General features: G+C 43.6%; 1 protein-coding gene across 1 annotated transcript in view; it reads left to right on the top strand.

Moving 5' to 3' along the window:
* The window catches only part of LOC115127309 (protein kinase C alpha type-like), a 103,790-nt gene extending 86,811 nt beyond the window's left edge, over positions 1–16,979 (top strand). The window contains exons 10-15 of the mRNA XM_065010424.1: positions 52–114; positions 3,823–3,961; positions 6,038–6,118; positions 8,429–8,536; positions 11,997–12,137; positions 13,450–16,979. Coding sequence (XP_064866496.1) covers positions 52–114; positions 3,823–3,961; positions 6,038–6,118; positions 8,429–8,536; positions 11,997–12,137; positions 13,450–13,617 — 700 coding nt within the window. The 3' untranslated portion in view covers positions 13,618–16,979. The remainder of the gene's footprint in view (positions 1–51; positions 115–3,822; positions 3,962–6,037; positions 6,119–8,428; positions 8,537–11,996; positions 12,138–13,449) is intronic.
* Positions 16,980–21,921: the final 4,942 nt, after the last annotated feature.

Below are 21,921 nucleotides of genomic sequence, written 5' to 3'. Positions count from 1 at the left end.
TTTTCACTTATTTACATGTTTTTCTAAGTGATCATGTTGTTGCCTTTGTAGGTTCTATGCTGCAGAGATCGCTGTGGGCCTGTTCTTCCTGCACAGAAAGGGTGTTGTATACAGGTGGGTGTGAAAGTCTCCCTGGAGGAACCATATTCATCTCTACACTGGTTTGGGGGATTTCCTTATCCGGTGTAGTGTAGAATTAGTCCCACACTGAAATACAAAACACATCAGGGACAACTACAGTGTTCTTGAGAAACTGTGGTGACACAGGGAGTAACTGCTGTTTGTGAAAGCTGAGTATTGAGCTGCAACTTTGCCTGGCTTGTTTATAATAGCTGTATCTTAATTATATCTGCATGCTGAAAAAGTTAGCTTATAAGGTTCTATAAATACAGACTGAGAGACTCATTATGGAGGTATTGAGATAAAAGAAGGAGAAGTACAGGGAAGATAAAGAAAGAGAGAAAGGAAGAGCCAAGGCTAAGAGATGTACAGTTGAAGTTGGAAGTTTACATACACACAGATTTCTTGTTAACAAACTATAGTTTTGGCAAGTCAGTTAGGACATCTACTTTGTGCATGACACAAGTACATTTTCCAACAATTGTTTACAGACAGATTATTTCACTTATAATTCACTGTATCACAATTCCAGTGGGTCAGAAGTTTACATACACAAAGTTGACTGTGCCTTTAAACAGCTTGGAAAATTACAGAAAATAATGTCATGGCTTTAGAAGCTTCTGATAGACTAATTGACATCATTTGAGTCAATTGGAGGTGTACCTGTGTATGTATTTCAATGCCTACCTTCAAACTCAGTGCCTCTTTGCTTGACATCATGGCAAAATGAAAAGAAATCAGCCAATACCTCAGAAACAAAATTGTAGACCTCCACAAGTCTGGTTCATCCTTGGGAGCAATATCAACATAACCTGAAAGGCCGCTCAGCAAGGAAGAAGCCACTGCTCCAAAACCGCCATAAAAAAAGCCAGACTACGGTTTGCAACTGCACATGGGGACAAAGATCATACTTTTTGGAGGAATGTCCTCTGGTCTGATGAAACAAAACTAGAACTGTTTGGCCATAATGACCATCATTATGTTTGGAGGAAAAAGGGTGAGGCTTGCAAGCCGAAGAACACCATCCCATCCGTGAAGCATGGGGGTGGCAGCATCATGTTGTGGGGGTGCTTTGCTGCAGGAGGGACTGGTGCACTTCACAAAATAGAAGGCATCGTGAGGATGGAAAAATATGTGCACATATTGAAGCAGCATCACAAGACATCAGTCAGGAAGTTAAAGCTTGGTCGCAAATGGGTCTTCCAAATGGACAATGCATACTTCCAAAGTTGTGGTAAAATGGCTTAAGGACAACAAAGGCAAGGTATTGGAGTGGCCATCACAAAGCCCTGACCTCAAATTCTATAGAATATTTGTGGGCAGAACTGAAAGGCGTGTGCGAGCAAGGAGGCTTACAAACCTGACTCAGTTACACCAGCTCTGCCAGAATTCACCCAACTTATTGTGGGAAGGTTGTGGGAAGGCTACCTGAAACGTTTGACCCAAGTTAAACAATTTAAAGGCAATGCTACCAAATACTAATTGAGTGTATGTAAACATCTGACCCACTGAGAATGTGATGAAAGAAATAAAAGCTCAAATAAATGATTCTCTCTACTATTATTCTGACATTTCACATTCTTAAAATAAAGTGGTGATCCTAACTGGCCTGAACAGGACATTGTTACTAGGATTAATTGTCAGGAGTGTGAAAATGTAAATGTATTTGGCTAAGGTGTATGTAAACTTCGGACATCAACTGTACATAGATACTGTACATGGAGAATACTGTAGGCTACAGGGAAAGAGTTAGAGAATGGAGACAAAAGCAATAGTAAGAGAGAATTAGTTATGAAGAAAGGAAAGACAGATGTAAAGGGGGAGGAATATAGAGGTAGAGATATGGAATGAGAGGTTCAAAGAGAGAGAGAAAAAGAAAGCTCTGTTTTATCTCTATCAAATCAAATCAAATGTTATTTGTCACATACTGGTTAGCAGATGTTAATGCGAGCATAGCGAAATGCTTGTGCTTCTAGTTCCGACAGTGCAGTAATAACCAACGAGTAATCTAACCTAACAACTATCTTATACACACAGGTGTAAAGGGATGAAGAATATTTACATAAAAATATACGAATGAGTGATGGTACAGAACGGCATAGGCAAGATGGAGTAGATGGTATAGAGTACAGTATATACATCTCCACCCCGCGGATCAGCGGGTTGTTACCTACCCTCACCACCTGGGGGTGGCCCGTCAGGAAGTCCAGTACCCAGTTGCACAGGGCGGGGTTGAGACCCAGGGTCTTGAGCTTGATGATGAGTTTGGAGGGTACTATGGTGTTAAACGCTGAGCTGTAGTCGATGAACAGCATTCTCACATAGGTATTCCTCTTGTCCAGATGGGTTAGGGCAGTGTGCAGTATGGTTGCGATTGCGTCGTCTGTGGACCTATTGGGGCGGTAAGCAAATTGGAGTGGGTCTAGGGTGTCAGGTAGGATGGAGGTGATATGGTCCTTGACTAGTCTCTCAAAGCACTTCATGATGACGGAAGTGAGTGCTACGGGGCGGTAGTCGTTTAGCTCAGTTACCGTAGCTTTCTTGAGAACAGAAACAATGGTGGCCCTCTTGAAGCATGTGGGAACAGCAGACTGGGACAAGGATTGATTGAATATGTCCGTAAACACACCAGCCAGCTGGTCTGCGCATGCTCTGAGGACGCGGCTGGGGATGCCGTCTGGGCCTGCAGCCTTGCGAGGGTCAGCTGCAGTGAAGGAGAGTCCACAGGTTTTGGTAGCGGGCCTTGTCAGTGGCACTGTATTGTCCTCAAAGCGAGCAAAGAAGTTGTTTAGTCTGTCTAGGAGCAAGACATCCTGGTCCGCGATGGGGCTGGTTTTCTTTTTATAATCTGTGATTGACTGTAGACCCTGCCACATACCTCTTTTGTCTGAACCGTTGAATTGCGCCTCTACTTTGTCTCTATACTGACGCTTAGCTTGTTTGATTGCCTTGTGGAGGGAATAGCTACACTGTTTGTATTCGGTTATGTTTCTGGTCACCTTGCCCTGGTTAAAAGAAGTGGTTCGCGCTTTCAGTTTCGCGTGAATGCTGCCATCAATCCACGGTTTCTGGTTTGGAAATGTTTTAATAGTTGCTGTGGGTACGATATTGCTGATGCACTTGCTAATAAACTCACCCACCGAACCAGCATATTCGTCAATGTTGTTGTTTGACGCAATGCGGAAAATATCCCAATCCACGTGATCGAAGCAATCTTGAAGCGTGGAATCAGATTGGTCGGAAAAGCGTCGAACAGACCTGAATGCGGGAGCTTCCTGTTTTAGTCTCTGTCTATAGGCTGGGAGCAACAAAATGGAGTCGTGGTCAGCTTTTCCAAAAGGAGGGCAGGGGAGGGCCTTATATGCGTCGCGGAAGTTAGAATAACAATGATCTAGGGTTTTACCAGCCCTGGTAGCTCAATCTAGGCTACCCTAGCATGGCAGCCTAAACATGTGTGTTGGACTAGTAACCGAAAGGTTGCAAGTTCAAATCCCCGAGCTGACAAGGTACAAATCTGTTGTTCTGCCCCTGAACAGGCAGTTAACCCATTGTTCCTAGGCTGTCATTGAAAATAAGAATTTGTTCTTAATTAACTGACTTGCCTAGTAAAATTTAAAAAATACCCTTTCACTGTCTCTCCAACTCTCTTTCTTTCTCTCTTGCTCTTTATCTCTCTCCCTTTCTTTGATCCCTCTATCACAGGGACCTCAAATTGGACAACGTGATGCTGGACAATGAGGGCCACATTAAGATAGCAGACTTTGGCATGTGTAAGGAGAACATGTATGAAGGCATGGTCACACGCACTTTCTGTGGTACCCCCGACTATATCGCCCCAGAGGTGAGGACCACTGAGGGGAGAGACTGGGGGCGAGAGATTGAGGGGAGAGACTGATGGGGAGAGACTGATGGGGGAGTCTGAAGGGAGAGACTGAGGGGGAGAGACTGAGGGGGAGAGACTGAGTGAGAGAGACTGAGTGAGAGGGACTGAGTGGGCGAGACTGAGGGGGAGAAAAAGTATACAAAAGTACTGGGTAATCTCTTTAATAGAGATGTCCACCAGTAGATCCTGTGTGTGTGTGTGTGTGTGTGTGTGTGTGTGTGTGTGTGTGTGTGTGTGTGTGTGTGTGTGTGTGTGTGTGTGTGTGTGTGTGTGTGTGTGTGTGTGTGTGTGTGTGTGTGTGTGTGTGTGTGTGTGTGTGTGTGTGTGTGTGTGATCCGCTCCTGCCTCGCTATCTGTAGTGACTCATGAGGGACTGTAGCAACCCAAAGGTAGGAGGTGGGGATAGCCCTGTTTCTATCTCTGGGTTTCCATGGTGGGTGGACCTGAGGTTGAGGTGTCTCTTTAATGAATAGATTTTTAATCTGAGCACTTTTCAGACACCTTTTATTTAGCTGTTTTCTATATTGAAATCTATATCTAAAGGCAACAGAGAAGAATATAATGGTCGTGTTGTCTCAGTGTAAGTTCAAGCCTCAAGTCTCTCAGTAGTCTGTCCTCTCACACAGCTATAATATGACCATGTGGATACTCCGGCCATAAAGATGCAATATAATATAAATAGTGTTCTATTTCATTCTGTGCCTGAGGCTCGGAGAAGGACCTGGAGCGACATTATAGACCTGTCAATTCTCGTTACTGTGACGAGGAATGGATGCCCATACAGCACATGCTCATACATGTCCCTGTGTTTGGCGGTAGAGCTGCTTCCTGTCTTGTCTGCTTGAGGGGGTGACAGGTGGTAGAGCTGCTTACTGTCTTGTCTGCTTGAGGGGGTGACAGGTGGTAGAGCTGCTTCCTGTCTTGTCTGCTTGAGGGGGTGACAGGTGGTAGAGCTGCTTCCTGTCTTGTCTGCTTGAGGGGGTGACAGGTGGTAGAGCTGCTTCCTGTCTTGTCTGCTTGAGGGGGTGACAGGTGGTAGAGCTACTTCCTGTCTTGTCTGCTTGAGGGGGTGACAGGTGGTAGAGCTGCTTCCTGTCTTGTCTGCTTGAGGGGGTGACAGGTGGTAGAGCTGCTTCCTGTCTTGTCTGCTTGAGGGGGTGACAGGTGGTAGAGCTGCTTCCTGTCTTGTCTGCTTGAGGGGGTGACAGGTGGTAGAGCTGCTTCCTGTCTTGTCTGCTTGAGGGGGTGACAGGTGGTAGAGCTGCTTCCTGTATTGTCTGCTTGAGGGGGTGACAGGTGGTAGAGCTGCTTCCTGTCTTGTCTGCTTGAGGGGGTGACAGGTGGTAGAGCTGCTTCCTGTATTGTCTGCTTGAGGGGGTGACCGGTGGTAGAATGTTCTTTCCTCATTTCTGCACGTGCTGTGTTTTATCCCTCACTACATGTAAGAATTGAATCTCATTTCACGTCTGTGGCAAAAGCCATCACAGCTCAGTTACAATTTAGCTGCGCGTGTGTGTGTGTGTGTGTGTGTGTGTGTGTGTGTGTGTGTGTGTGTGTGTGTGTGTGTGTGTGTGTGTGTGTGTGTGTGTGTGTGTGTGTGTGTGTGTGTGTGTGCGTGCTTGTTTATGCATCCAAGTGAGCATGTGTGTGCACGAACGCAAGAGCTTCTGTGTGTTTCTGTACAATGTGTGTGGGTGGACATGTGGACTGGTAAATTGGATGGTAGGAAAATAGTCCTTTGTTATGGCAGATATACATAGCCCACTGTAATAATGGTGGGTGGTGTGGTGGAAGTTTAGAAGAGAACAATCCTATGTGCTGCTACTGCTGTTAACGTAGCTCAGAGCAGAGTAACTGTCCTTGACTGAAATTGCAGGCAGAGCAAACCTGGATAAATATGAAAATCACATGGGTTGCAGTGGTTCCCACATGCTGGTCCCACAATGGAATAGTGGGTGTGTTTGGGGTGGGCTTCCAGCAGCATATTATTAATGTAATGTGGCTCTTTCACCTTTCTCTCCTCTCTCCTGACAGATCATTGCATATCAGCCCTATGGGAAATCAGTGGACTGGTGGGCTTATGGGGTTCTCCTCTACGAGATGCTAGCAGGACAGGTACGTGCAGTAGTATATTTGTCAGATAGAAGTCTATTGTTCAATAGATCAAATGTGGCCTCATGTTATGCTGAGTCCATATTTCACAGCATCCTATAGCCTATATATATATATATGGCTCCAGGTCATCTACAAGACCCTGCTAGGTAAAGTCCCCCCTTATCTCAGCTCACCAGCAGCAAGAGCGACATCATTGATGTATACATAGAAAAGAGTCGGCCCGAGAATTGAACCCTGTGGCACCCCCATAGAGACTGCCAGAGGTCCCTCCAATTTGACACACTGAACTCTATCAGAGAGGTAGTTGGTTAACCAGGCGAGGCAATCATTTGAGAAACCAAGGCTATTGAGTCTGCCAATAAGAATGTTGTGATTGACAGAGTCGAAAGCCTTAGCCAGGTCGATGAATAAGGCTGCACAGTAGTGTCTCTAATCGATGGCAGTTATGATATCGTTTAGGACTTTGAGCATGGCTGAGGTGCACCCATGACCAGCTCTGAAACCAGATTGCATAGCGGAGAAGGTACGGTGGGATTCGAAATGGTCGGTAATCTGTTTGTTAACTTGGCTTTCGAAGACCTTAGAAAGGCAGGGTAGAATAGATATAGGTCTGTAGCAGTTTAGGTCTAGAGTGTCTCCCCCTTTGAAGAGGGGGATGAGCGCGGCAGCCTTCCAATCTATGGGAATCTCAGACAATACGAAAGAGAGGTTGAACAGGCTAGTAATAGGGGTTGCAACCATTTTGGCAGATCGTTTTAGAAAGAGATGGTCCAGATTGTCTAGCCCGGCTGATTTGTAGGGGTCCAGATTTTGCAGCTCTTTCAGAACATCAGCTATCTGGATTTGGGTGAAGGAGAAGTGGGGGAGGCTTGGGTGAGTTTCTGTGGGGGGGTGGAGGGCTGTTGATCGGGGTGGGGGTAGCCAGGTGGAAAGCATGGCCAGCCGTAGAGAAATGATTATTGAAATTCTCAATTATAGTGGATTTATTTTTGGTGACAGTGTTTCCTAGCCTCGGTGCAGTGGGCAGCTGGAAGGAGGTGCTCTTATTTTCCATGGACTTTACAGTGTCGCAGAACGTTTTTGAGTTTGTGCTACATTATGCAAATTTCTGCATGAAAAAGATAGCCTTAGCTTTCCTAATTGCCTATGTATATTTGTTCCTAACTTCCCTGCATATCACAGGGGCTGTTTGATGCTAATGCAGTACGCCACAGGATGTTTTTATGCTGGTCAAGGGCAGTCAGGTCTGGAGAGAACCAAGGGCTATATCTGTTCCTGGTTCTACATTTTTTGAATGGGGCATGCTTATTTAAGATGGTGAGGAAGGCACTTTTAAAGAATAACCAGGCATCCTCTCCTGACAGGATGAGGTCAATATCCTTCCAGGATACCCGGGCCAGGTCGATTAGAAAGGCCTGCTTGCTGAAGTGTTTTAGGGAGCGTTTGACAGTGATGAGGGGTGGTCATTTGACCGCAGACCCATTACGGATGCAGGCAATGAGGCAGTGAGTACAGACCTGGGTAGTAAGACAGAACTCTACAGGCTATCTCTGCAGGAGATTACATCACCGCCCCCTTTGGCAGTTCTATCTTGTCGGAAAATGTTACAGTTAAGGATGGAAATTTCAGGGTTTTTGGTGGTCTTCCTTATCCAGGATTCAGACACGGCTAGGACATCCGGGTTGGCAGAGTGTGCTAATGGCGTTGTTGTCACAGTAGCACTCAATAACAGGGCAAAGCATGTCATTGCATTCTGATGGGACAATCTGAACAGATGGTAGAGAACTATGGCTGGCATCTATTGCCAATATGAACCCATTGTACACCAATGACTTCTATGACAGATGAAAGACTTCACAGGGGAACATTAAAGGAACTCACACACACAGAGAGAGAGAAATTAGAACCACAGGTCGGTTCTGAGTGGCTGCTGGGTTTTTAGGGCTGAGTTCCCAACTGTCCTCTGTTTTATTCCACCTCAGAGTGGTGGCTAGTCCGGTCCCTCTTTGTAACGAGCACACAGAGCTGTGGTATCACGCTGTGTAAGATCACATAGACAAGGGGATTGACAAATCACACGATTGGTCACAATTCTTTGGCTATTTGTCCTTTTTAAAGATATACTGTAAGTATACCATAAGCACTGCATGTACAGTAAACTTATTTTCCTATCTTTTCCACTATAACCATGTTGCTACAAATGTGGACCTTCAGTAAGCAAATTGCAGTAAAATGTGGACCCTCACTCGTGTGTACATTTTGGTTGTCAACTGTATCAATGAATGACGTGTGTATGTTGTTTCCCTGAAGCCGCCGTTCGATGGAGAGGATGAAGATGAGTTGTTCCAGTCCATTATGGAGCACAACGTGTCCTACCCCAAGTCCATGTCTAAGGAGGCTGTCGTCATCTGCAAGGGAGTAAGTAGCTGGGAGATATGGGGTTGTATCTCTCCTACAGTAACTCACTGGGAGATATGGGGTTGTGTCTCTCCTACAGTAACTCACTGGGAGATATGGGGTTGTGTCTCTCCTACAGTAACTCACTGGGAGATATGGGGTTGTATCTCTCCTACAGTAACTCACTGGGAGATATGGGGTTGTATCTCTCCTACAGTAACTCACTGGGAGATATGGGGTTGTGTCTCTCCTACAGTAACTCACTGGGAGATATGGGGTTGTATCTCTCCTCACTGACAGTAACTCACTGGGAGATATGGGGTTGTATCTCTCCTACAGTATGGGGTTGTATCTCACTGAGAGATATGGGGTTGTATCTCTCCTACAGTAACTCACTGGGAGATATGGGGTTGTATCTCTCCTACAGTAACTCACTGGGAGATATGGGGTTGTATCTCTCCTACAGTAACTCACTGGGAGATATGGGGTTGTATCTCTCCTACAGTAACTCACTGGGAGATATGGGGTTGCATCTCTCCTACAGTAACTCACTGGGAGATATGGGGTTGTATCTCTCCTACAGTAACTCACTGGGAGATATGGGGTTGTATCTCTCCTACAGTAACTCACTGGGAGATATGGGGTTGTATCTCTCCTACAGTAACTCACTGGGAGATATGGGGTTGTATCTCTCCTACAGTAACTCACTGGGAGATATGGGGTTGTATCTCTCCTACAGTAACTCACTGGGAGATATGGGGTTGTATCTCTCCTACAGTAACTCACTGGGAGATATGGGGTTGTGTCTCTCCTACAGTAACTCACTGGGGGATATGGGGTTGTATCTCTCCTACAGTAACTCACTGGGAGATATGGGGTTGTATCTCTCCTACAGTATCTCTCCTACAGTAACTCACTGGGAGATATGGGGTTGTATCTCTCCTACAGTAACTCACTGGGAGATATGGGGTTGTATCTCTCCTACAGTATCTCTCCTACAGTAACTCACTGGGAGATATGGGGTTGTATCTCTCCTACAGTAACTCACTGGGAGATATGGGGTTGTATCTCTCCTACAGTATCTCTCCTACAGTAACTCACTGGGAGATATGGGGTTGTATCTCTCCTACAGTAACTCACTGGGAGATATGGGGTTGTATCTCTCCTACAGTAACTCACTGGGAGATATGGGGTTGTATCTCTCCTACAGTAACTCACTGGGAGATATGGGGTTGTATATCTCCTACAGTAACTCACTGGGAGATATGGGGTTGTATCTCTCCTACAGTAACTCACTGGGAGATATGGGGTTGTATCTCTCCTACAGTAACTCACTGGGAGATATGGGGTTGTATCTCTCCTACAGTAACTCACTGGGAGATATGGGGTTGCATCTCTCCTACAGTAACTCACTGGGAGATATGGGGTTGTATCTCTCCTACAGTAACTCACTGGGAGATATGAGGTTGTATCTCTCCTACAGTAACTCACTGGGAGATATGGGGTCATCATTATAATTGGGCATCGATGACCCTATACATAAGTTGTTCAACTCATGTACAAAGCATTTTACACAATGCTTGTGAGGCAACATATATATATATATTTGACACCACACAACGGTGCCAATGTGATTTGGAACTGGATGGCAGGCTCCAACTGAAAAACAGAATGATATACAATACGTAGAGCTGGGTGTTGTCCAATAGGCTTTTATTTCAACTTGAAATCGACAACATGGACACAACTCTCAATAATTGGTTTTATTCCCTAACAGTCACAAGGATGCTTATCATATGACTATATTCCATTGAGTTGAAGCAAAGATGTGTTCTGAACTATTTAAAACAGAGTCCTGTTATAATCTAGTGAGCATCTGATTCTCTCTAGGGGTCTACTTCAGGGATGGGCAACTTGGATAGGCGTGGGGGCCACAAAAAATCTGAACTCATCATGATCACGGATCTGCATAACCACATCCATAACCACTCATGCAGTCAGACCCTACGTGAAATTTTGTTACCCCCCCCAACAAAGTTTTGCCATGGAACGTAGAGAAAAGTTTGCTGCATTTCTACACATTTTCCCATGGGGCGGAGGGAAGTTTTAGCAATTTTATAACTCATTTCATTGGCAGTGGGTGGAGAGAAAAAATGTGTGATTTTACAGCTAATTTCCTGTAATTCCACACGTTTGGCCATAGGGTGATGAGAAATGTTTTCAGTAATGAAAATGAATAAGGGCCCCCGGTCGGGGACCATGATTACTACATGTTAATATAGCTGGCTAGACTAACTTACCAATCTCATTTTGTTTGCTGACATGGGCTGATTGAGTGACTGTCAGTGACTGACATGACAAGAAACAAACTGCTGATGCACAAACACATTTCATTCTACAATTGTAACTCTCAACAGTAAGTTGAGATCCTGACTAAGTTCCTACAAAAGCGGGCCACCTGGCGGGCCACCATCCCTGGTCTCCTTGGTATCAAAGTCACATAGTCTTCCTCTTCTTTCTGTGGATGGCCATGCTTATATACACTATCATTCAAAAGTTTGGGGTCAATTAGAAATGTTCTTGTTTTTGAAAGAAAAGCAAAATTTTTTTGTCCATTAAAATAACATCAAATTGATCACAAATACAGTGTAAACATTATTAATGTTGTAAATGACTATTGTGGTTGGAAAAGGCTGATTTTTTAAATGGAATATCTACATAGGCGTACAGAGGCCCATTATCAGCAACCGTCACTCCTGTGTTCCAATGGCACGTTGTGTTAGCTAATCCAAGTTTATAATTTTAAAAGGCTAATTGATCATTAGAAACCCCTTTTGCAATGTCCTTTTGCAATTTTCTTTAAAAAACAAGGACATTTCTAAGTGTCCCCAAACTTTTGAATGGTAGTGTACCATTGAAATTTGAATTTTGCAGCAATTTACACACAGAAGAGATTCAATTTAGATGTTCTGTCTTCAGTTCAGTTACTTAGGGATGATGTCACCCGCTGTCCATGCTTCTGAACATGTACAGTAATTCATCATCTGATGCTATTGTCGTCGTGACAACAGAGGCGTGTCTCCTCAACCCTTCTCTCCTCCACCTTTAAATCTATATGATCTATGACATCATTATTAAATGAGACAATTTGGAGTTGAATAAAATAGGCGCTAAATACATATTATCGATAACCATCATTTGCAATTTCCTCCCCTTTCTATTTTTAGGCTGGATTCTGAATAATGAAAATATGGATCAAAAATAAGGTTATTAAGGAAGACTGTTGGAAAGGGAAATATAGAGTGGCTTTAAGAGTTGAAGGGAAGCTACACAACAGACCACCAGTAATAAAGAACTGCTGTTGTCGAGGCTATACAATTGTAGCTTCTATAATGCTCAGTTATGGGCTTCTCTCTCTCTTTCTCTCTCACTCCCTCCCTCTCTCTCCCTCCCCCATCACTTTACTTCTCCCACCCTCCAGTTCATGACCAAGCACCCATCAAAGCGTCTGGGCTGTGGTCTGGAGGGCGAGAGGGACATCCGGGAGCAGGCCTTCTTCAGACGTATCGACTGGGACCGCCTCGCCAACAGAGAGATCCAACCGCCATTCAAGCCTAAAACGGTGTGTATGTGTGCGTGCGTGACTTACCCAGCTATTAGAGTCATTCCAGAAGTTATTGGAAGTCTATGATCAGATGAAAGAGACCCTTTTGTCCACATGCACAGGCTGCTATCATAACAAATCTCTTTAAAGGGGAAATGTTCAGTTCAAACCATTACAAAGTGTCACCCCTCCACTGATAGCTACAGTAAGAGATGGGGCTGGAGAAGTGTTCGTCCGTGTGTTCGTGTGTGTGTTCGTGCCTGTGTGTGTCTCTCTGAGAGCCTGCAGCCATGTGTCACTGTGGGAGGTTAAAAGACTGCTAGAGCACAGCTGCAGCCTCCATCTACCCTCCTCCATCCCTCCCTCCATCCCACCATCCTCCTTTGCCACCCTTCCTATTGCTAAACACACTCTCACAACCAGGTGTGGGGGCTTTGTGACCAAACCCACACCCCAACCCCTACCCACCCCTCTCTCCCTCCATCCCACTTCTCTCCATCACAGCCCCTTCTTTTCCTACAAACACACATGCCGGGCGTGGGGGCTTTGTGACCGAACCCTCCTACAGAGGTTTAAGAATACATAGGTTTAAAATAGCCCTCTAAAAGCCTCCTAGCCCTCACACCATATCCAGCGCATTGCTTCATGGCAGATGTATCAGTGTGGGTTCACATACAAACAGAGATAATTCTGGTCTCCATTTATTCTGGAGGTATCGTGAGGTACAGTATACTGTCATAATGAGATCATTCTGGAGGTATCGTGAGGTACAGTATACTGTCATAATGAGATCATTCTGGGGGTATCGTGGGGTACAGTATACTGTCATAATGAGATCATTCTGGAGGTATCATGAGGTACAGTATACTGTCATAATGAGATCATTCTGGAGGTATCGTGAGGTACAGTATACTGTCATAATGAGATCATTCTGGAGGTATCGTGAGGTACAGTATACTGTCATAATGAGATCATTCTGGAGGTATCGTGAGGTACAGTATACTGTCATAATGAGATCATTCTGGAGGTATCGTGAGGTAGAGTATACTGTCATAATGAGATCATTCTGGAGGTATCGTGGGGTACAGTATACTGTCATAATGAGATCATTCTGGGGTATCGTGGGGTACAGTATACTGTCATAATGAGATCATTCTGGGGGTATCGTGAGGTACAGTATACTGTTGTAATGAGATCATTCACCCACAAAAAGTGACAGCTAGACATCCTCTTGCTGTGGGCAACATAATACACTTCCTTTACCACCTAATATCAGCCATGCCTCTGTCTCTCCCTCTACCTCCCCCCTCTCTCTCACACACCCACACAGGGTGGCAAAGGAGCAGAAAACTTTGACAAGTTCTTCACACGCACCCAGCCCATGTTGACCCCTCCAGACCAGCTAGTCATCGCCAACATTGACCAGAGCGACTTCGCTGGTTTCTCCTACATCAACCCGCAGTTCATCCACCCTTCCCTCCTTCACAGTGTGGTATGAGGGGATAGATCAGGGAGAGGAGGAAGAGAGAGAAAGAGGTTGGTGAGAGAGCAAGAGAGAGAGAGAGGAGAGGGGGAGAAGAGAGCCATGTGGACTGGGACTGGGACAGGGACTGGGACAGCAACCCTCCAGATTGACCACCAATCCCCTATTGTCCCTTTGTCAAAGAGACTAATATTATCTTCATGTGTTCTCTGGACTTCAGTCGGCGACATTCTGTAAACAAGCTGTCCGCGAACGATCTCGATTGGAATTTGTCTGATGCGATGGAGGGGGTAAGGGAGGGGGGAGGGGTTGGTGTACAGGGGAGTATGTATATCTGGTGATTGAGCGCAGTAATCATGGATACATTGATTTGAGAAGTAGGCCTGCAGTAAGCTTTGACAGTACAGTAAGCGTTGACATGAATTGCACACTGTTACCATGGGGAACCCTTTAACTCTGCAACCTACTGGCCTAACATTCAGGAATGGGTTCCATGTTTTCCACAGTTCCAGAACCTCCTACTTGCTCTAGAACCTAGAGCCAAACCCTACAGTACCTTCCTGTCTGGAAGTTGTCTGTGGGACTACATACAGTATCTCATGATTCCTCAGTGTGTTGCTATGGATAGTAAAAGAGCACTCCCTCCCTATGAAGCATGATGGAACATACCCTCCTGTCCCTACCTTTCCTCTCTCTGCTGTACCTACTGTACTGTACTGCCATTTCTAAACAGTCTGCTACACCACATTCTAGATTATATTTATATATCTACAGAGAAGAGAGGTCTATTATCTACTGTTACACGAGTGCCAAAATAGAGGTGAAACAAATCTTTTATTCCAGTACATATCTATATAAACATCTACTATCTACAGCGTCCTTTTCTTACGAAATTCCTATAGTCAACTATGATGTCTTTCCTTGTGGCGAAGCCGTCAACCCTTCTGATGGTGTCAGCACGCTAAACTAAGCTCAACACCATGTTTCTCTGGCAGTTTTATTAATATACTCCAAACCGTTACCGAACGTTTACAAACCGCTATCAAACGTTTACAAAACGTTACTAAAATGTAACCCACCAAGTATAGCTGTGTCTAGTATGTTGTTAAAGAACAGCTTTTAGGTCCGTATGAACAGTTGACTGATGAAACAATGATGAACATTTTAGATGGTGTCCAATAAAATTTTGGGTGAAAGCACTGGTACCAATTTTCTCAGAGTTATTTAGGAGAATTTATGAGCAAGACTGAATTGAGGATATGGTTCTGTTCATGAGGTTTGCGACAACATGTAACTTGGTATTCCGGACTTCTATTTATGGGGAAAAATCTTGAACTAAGGTTCATGAGAAGACGATGTTTGGATTTTACTACTGAAAATGCTCTTTCCATATGCACAATGCAGTTCTCGGTTGCATGCTTATTTCCTGATTATGAATAAGCGCTAGATGACTTTCTGGGGGATGCAGCACACGTCTGATATTTATCATTGTAAAACCAACTATTATGATATTTGTTGATTCATTCATTGTTGTCTGTATGAAGGTCCTACCCCACTGAAAAGTTGAATGAGATTCAGAGAATAGATTTGTTTTGTTACTTATTAAACATATTCCGTATGTTTCCCTCTATACTTTTCTGTCCAGAGAGAACATTGTTTACCCTATTTGTCGACCATTTTGTAGATATCGAAAGAGCTTTTTCAAAAAGAGAAATGACTCGCAGATTTTATACCACGAACTGAATGTGCTTTTACTACCTTAGATGGGTTACACATCTCTGTTTAGATGACTATCCCAAAAACACATGACGTTTGGCTGAATCTTTGGTAGCTTTGTTATCAGCGAAACCTTGTAATATGTATTTTCTCTATTTATCCACAGTTTGTTCTTGACTATTTTAAAGGTAGAGTCAGAGAAATGACCTTTGCATGAAAAGCATCGCAGAAATTGCGATGAGCAAGACTCAAGACTTCACTCTCACAAAGTCACCCACAGTATCTGTAGATGGGTTCCCTTCATGCTCTTACAACGTAGTAGCCACTGGACCAAAACTGACCCGCACTCTCAGTGTGTTGCGGAGATTGACCCACTATGCCGTTTACTTCGCCGACTCTACCTTTAATGTTTAACAGACGATATGCAGTATCTACAGTATGTGTGACTGTGGCGCGTGGTCCCTGGTTGAATTACACTCCTACTCCTAGCCTTGGTTTCTCTTCTATCAGAGGCAGAAGTGTGTTTTCTGGCTTTCGCTGTGTGCATTTGAGGGTAAGATCTGATCTAAGCATGAGAGAAGGCATGATGCATGTTAACACAGATCCCCAGGTGTACAGTATGAAGTTCATGTGTCACCAAGCATCACAGTGAGACACACGCCTGTCCCGCTAGCCCCTCCCACTACACTTCTCTCCTCTCTGTTCTCCTCTTCTCCATTTGTTTATTGGTTTGTCTTAGTGTTCAGTCTCCTGACTCAACCAAGTTCTAAATTCAGTCAGAACTCACATCTAAGCCATGGACACAACGATTTGAATTTTCTGTCTCTTCTGTTTTGGTTGTGGTTATGCAGAAGTTCTCTTTCTGTGCCAGACTGTGAACCTACATAATGAGAGATCAACACAGAACAAGCACAGGAAGTTCAATCGGACACAAGTGAACTGCCAAAGAATAAAGAAACGTTGGTATATTGTTTAATACACCCTGACCACAAAGACACAGTTGTTTTGGCGTTTCAGCCTATTGCCAAATGTCTTGCATTTAGTCCGTTTCTGTTAGACAAAGGTATTTGTTGCATGTCCTTGAAATGTAGCTGTTCAATGGGGATGACTACTGAAATGATGTTAACATGTAACTTTGATTCCATTTTAGTATTAAAGTGTCCCATCTGGACCAAATGGACCTATTAGAAATAAGGGGAACCATATGTTTACACAACATTGCTGATGAGACAAACTGAGAAGTATTTCATTGAGTCAGGATCTTGTCTGTCCATCTAGATATGATGTTTTACTTCAAAGATGTGGAGGTTTCTACATGGAGAATATAGCACTCTCTACAGAACGTATCAGATACTAGTGGGAAAGAGAGGCATCGTTAGCCCTGTGAATGACATCTCACATTGAGAATCTATGTCTAGTGAGTGGGCGGTGTTTGGGCTACTTTAGACACAAAACCTCCAAGCAGTATGTACTTTTAGGAGGAACTACAATCACTTGCAGTCATTATTTGAATCATGGCGATCATGGGACCACAACACAGGGATGTTTTGTATGCTTTATTTTCATTTCACTCTCCTTGCTTTTGTTTGTCAAGTTCTCCCAAGTCCCTTTGCTAACTGGGGTATAAAGGATACTGTGTATGAATAAACCAATGAAAATGCAATCTGCTTTATTTGTGTTGTTTAGCTTTCTGTAGCCTCCCCAGGCTTCATATGTAGATTCTACATGTTGGACGGTTTACTGTATCATTGTACTGTATATCACTATTGCTATCCATGAGGAATCCCGCTTTGCCTCACAGACTTCAAAAGTATTCTTGCTTAAAAGCAACGCAATCTCACCAATATCCAAATGCCACATTCAGTATTTTCTCACCGAACAACAGAAACGTCACAGCAATAACTTTTCCATCTCCTCAGGGTGACAAAAGGATGAAGATTGTCTGCCCTCTTCATATTAACTCTTCAAACGTGGCCTTCCAGATAGGAGCGTTTAGAGGTTTAGCACACTCGGCCTGCACACAGACAAATTGTCAGCAATCAAAGCCTACTGAGCCCTCAGATGAATCAGCAGAGTCCTGCTGTTTGTTTTGTCTTGGGCTGGGGTTCGCCTCGTAATGTGTGTGTATGTCTGTTGTTTCTCCCACTCTCTGCCCCCCGCCCCCTCTCTCGCTATCTCTCTTCCCCCCCTCTCTATTTCTCTCTCTATTTCTCTCTGTCTGTCTAAGTGGACCACTCTGCATTCACAGGACACAGACCTGGCCTGGTACGTTGGCTCCTATTCTATTCCAGTTGCTGAGCAAGTGAACCTGCTCATAAAGCCATAATAATGCAGAATACTTTTGGAATCTAATGGAAGTTCATCTAGATAAGATATACCTTGAGATATACCTCGTCGGTTATATATGTAACGCTCGTCGTCGGAAGGAAGGGTGGACCAAAGTGCAGCGTGGAAAGTGTTCATGATCTTTATTGTGAAGAATCACTCAAACAAAAATAACGAATACAAAAATCAGAGACAACAATAGACAGCTCAAAAACGGAAAACAACACCCCACAAACAGCTCCGTCAATGACACATATATGATACTCAGAGACAACAATAGACGGAAAACAACAACACCCACAAAACCCACATGGAAAATGACAAGTTATATATGATCCCCAATCAGAACAATAGACAGCTCCGTCAGACACAGATACTAAACGGAAAACAACACCCCACAAAACCCAAACGGAAAATGACAAGTTATATATGATCCCCAATCAGAGACAACAATAGACAGCTCCGTCAGACACAGATACTAAACGGAAAACAACACCCCACAAAACCCACATGGAAAATGACAAGTTATATATGATCCCCAATCAGAGACAACAATAGACAGCTCCGTCAGACACAGATACTAAACGGAAAACAACACCCCACAAAACCCACATGGAAAATGACAAGTTATATATGATCCCCAATCAGAGACAACAATAGACAGCTGCCTCTGATTGGGAACCACACTAGGCAAAAACAACAAAGAAATAGAAAACATAGATTCTCCCACCCGAGTCACACCCTGACCTAACCAAACATAGAGAATAAATAAGGATCTCTAAGGTCAGGGCATGACAATATAAGCTAATACTGAACACATGAGTAAACAGTTTGCTTCATGTATAAAGCACTCAAAGGCCCCCTACACACTTAGATTGTACAACTTATTTACAACGCATTTGACATAATGGTTGTGATACAACAGATATTTTTCTGATACAATGGACAGTTTTGTCTGTTGCTTGTGTTGTTGTTTTTGTACTGAAGAACTCCCTGTTGTATCACAACGGTGGTGCCAAATGTGTTATGCATTCCTTGTACAACATGAGTGTGTACGGGGACAAGAAGACTCATATTTTATCCCTTATGAGAACGTGACTGTAGCAGAGAACTTATCACTGAATGATATGCAAATCACATTTGCCATCCTCTTCCCTTACCTCTTCAATGAATAGCCTATAGGCCTCTATGGACAAGGTATGTATATGAAAACCCTCATCAAAAAGGGTTTTTTCATTCACATTCACCACAAAAAAACAAGGTATGAATACTGTTGTGTGTTTTGTTAATCTTATGTATAATTACATTTTTGGGGATTCACAGACTTCACCCTCCTACACCTCTGATGAATATAACAGGAAATCTGTTCGAACACAACGCATGGCAAAATCATTCTGGCTATGGATACAGAGAACATCAACACACTAACATCAACACACCAGAGGACTTGGGACTCTGCTGGGAGTTTACCTCATATTAGAATTTTTAAATTCGACTTTGCCACTAAAATCATGATAAACTGAGAACTAAAATATTGTGTTCTTGTTATGCATATTATTATCATTAACAATAATATCGGGGGTATTTAAAGGGTTCCTCAAAGAACTTCTAGAGGTTTCCCCACAGTTTTAATTTGAAGAACCCCTAAAGGGTACTCCAGGAACCTTTTCTTTTTAGAGTGTTCCTTATGTTTACAGAGACTTAAAAGTAATGTCTGATTGAGCTGACATATGAAGTGTTTACCGTCAATGAAGTCTCCGTGAACACGGGAACATTGCCTTTACATTTAAATCGAGCTGTAACATGTGATACTTCTGTCATAATCATTGAATCCAGCCCAAAGCATTCGCTCTCATCTGTCTTTCGTTCATGGCAGGAGCTGGCCTTGGTGCTGAAGTCCCAGGGGCCCGGGACTGTTTCTAGACAAGACAGAATAAAGGCACAGTGATTATGATGCCTTTGTATCAGCTGTTTTGATGGGGCTTATTTTGTATTTTTCCACTGGTGAGAAGTTATTTTCTGCTCACTCTATCAGAAATGTGTGACATGTTTTCACAAAATAAGAGGACATGTTTCAGATGTTTTTTTAGGATACTTTGAGGAATTGCACACATAAATAACATATATCAATACGATCTCTCTAAGGCAATCTAGGGAAATCCAGAGGTAGACTTATTATTTCATTATTGATGATCTCAAAACGTTCTAAATATACAGTAAGCCATATGAGCATCTATCATTGGTGACTGGACTCCTTTAGGGGGTAATATTGACGTCACCTTTCTGGGGAAAAAGTGTAAGACTGTGTGTAATCTGATGAAATAGTTTGTTTTGGTTGGTGCTCTCCCTCTCTCTATCTCTCTCTCTCTCGTAGCCTCAGCATTCAGCATTCCGCGCAGCGGGGTGATGATATCAATCACCATGGCACGAAGCGTCTGAGTTGAGCTGAGCAGGACAGCTACGTGCTGGTGCGGTCTGCGGATATGTCCGTCGTCACTAGTGAGTGAGTGAGGTCGCGTGCTAAATCCTAGGAGCTCTGGGGGAAGCGCACCTTCATGCCAAGAAGCGAGTGGCTACGGTGTGCACCTCTGTCCGTCTTGTCTGTTTACCCAGCGGCGCTCCAACAGCTTTTGTTACTGTCTGTGAGGGGTGCAGATGAAGACACACATAGGAGGGAGAACTACTGAGAGAGAACCCAGACTCATCCTACGCACACAGATCTGAGGTACGCAATCTGATGTAATGCCGAGTTTATTTTGTCAGGTAAGGAATTTAAATTGGACGCTTTTATTTCCCAATGAGTTGCGTTTTGTATGACCTGCGCATTTTAATTTAAGAGGGGATATTTGGATTGGATCGCCAGTTAAAATGGATATCTGTAGTCACAGTAAATTGTTTGAATGAAGATGAGTGATTAGAACACAATGTAAGAAACATGTTTTCGTACTACAGCGCAGGGCACTTTGCCTCTGTGTTTTCTTCTTCGTAATTTCAGGTCCATGGATAGTTCCCATGCATGCAGCGGTCTCTCCGGTTCAAAGACATGTCACTTCACTAAACCATTCAACTTGTAGCTGTAATACAAAGTAACATGAACAATAGTTATCTCGGCAAATTATTTATTTTATCTCACCAAAGAGCTAGATTGGACAATTTATTGGTCTGTTTTCTTTCATCATTGTTTCTGATCGACATCTTTTCGCGGATCAGAGCAATGGAAAGTTTTCGTTCGGGTATTCGAACCAGCAACCTTACGGTTACGGCCCAACGCTCTGATCACTAGTTTACCTGTCGTCTGCTGGTGTGGTACCCTCTCTTCTGGGTCTTCTGGCTCTCTATACTACAGAGTGCAGTGTCCTCTAACCTTTATCGTCTGTCTGTCCCTCTCTCTCTTTCTCCCCCCCCCCCCCTTTCTCCCTCTCTCCTCTCTCTCTCTCTCTCCTCTGTCTGTCAGAGAAAGAGATCATGGGTCTGGGCGGGAAATTATACAGAATTGCGCGCTACTGTCACCTTTGAATCAACTGCACAATAGAGAGCCAGCCGATGAAATGACGGTGTCGCCGCAGACAATCAGTTTATAGACTACCTGCAATGTCCTCTGCAAGTCGACAACACCGAAATGACAAGTGCCATCCTCTAAAGTTGGTTAGTTTGAATCCTCGAGCCGACAAGGTGAAATATCTGTCTTGTCCTTGAGCTAGGCACTTAACCCTAATTGCACATGTAAACTGCTCTAGATAAGGGCATCTGCAAAAATTATTATTGAAAACGAATTCAACCCTGATTGACAGGATCAGTGATGTCTGAATTCACCAATGTTTTATAGCATCTGCATTCTGCAGCCTGTAGCCATACAGCATATTAGTGTGATGGAATCTGTATTGAGAAAGTGTGTCCACATCTTTGGTAAATTATTTAAAATACTTCATTTGAATTTATATTTTGCCCATTTAGCTAATTAATTAAGTCTGGGTTGCACAGATATGTTTTGGGAGACAATCAAATTATTCAAATATGCCAAGAGAGACAAAGATAATAAGCACATTTATTTTTACAAAACAACACCTTAAAATGGTTGCTTTTGCTGTTGCAAAAATGCTCTGCAGTTTCCACAAGTCCATTTTATTTTTCTGTAGTACATTTTGTTCATCTGTAGACCTAAATCCTCAAAGGCTGGACATTTCCCAGTAAACTGTCTGTGGTTCCATGTATTATAAGCTGGTCTCCAAACCCCAGTCACAGTGAAGCCCACCATGGAAAGGTTTCTGAGTTATGAGA

This window comes from Oncorhynchus nerka, linkage group LG26, assembly GCF_034236695.1.
Source record: "Oncorhynchus nerka isolate Pitt River linkage group LG26, Oner_Uvic_2.0, whole genome shotgun sequence".
NCBI lineage: Eukaryota > Metazoa > Chordata > Actinopteri > Salmoniformes > Salmonidae > Oncorhynchus > Oncorhynchus nerka.
This window is presented reverse-complemented; position numbering and strand designations above follow the sequence as displayed.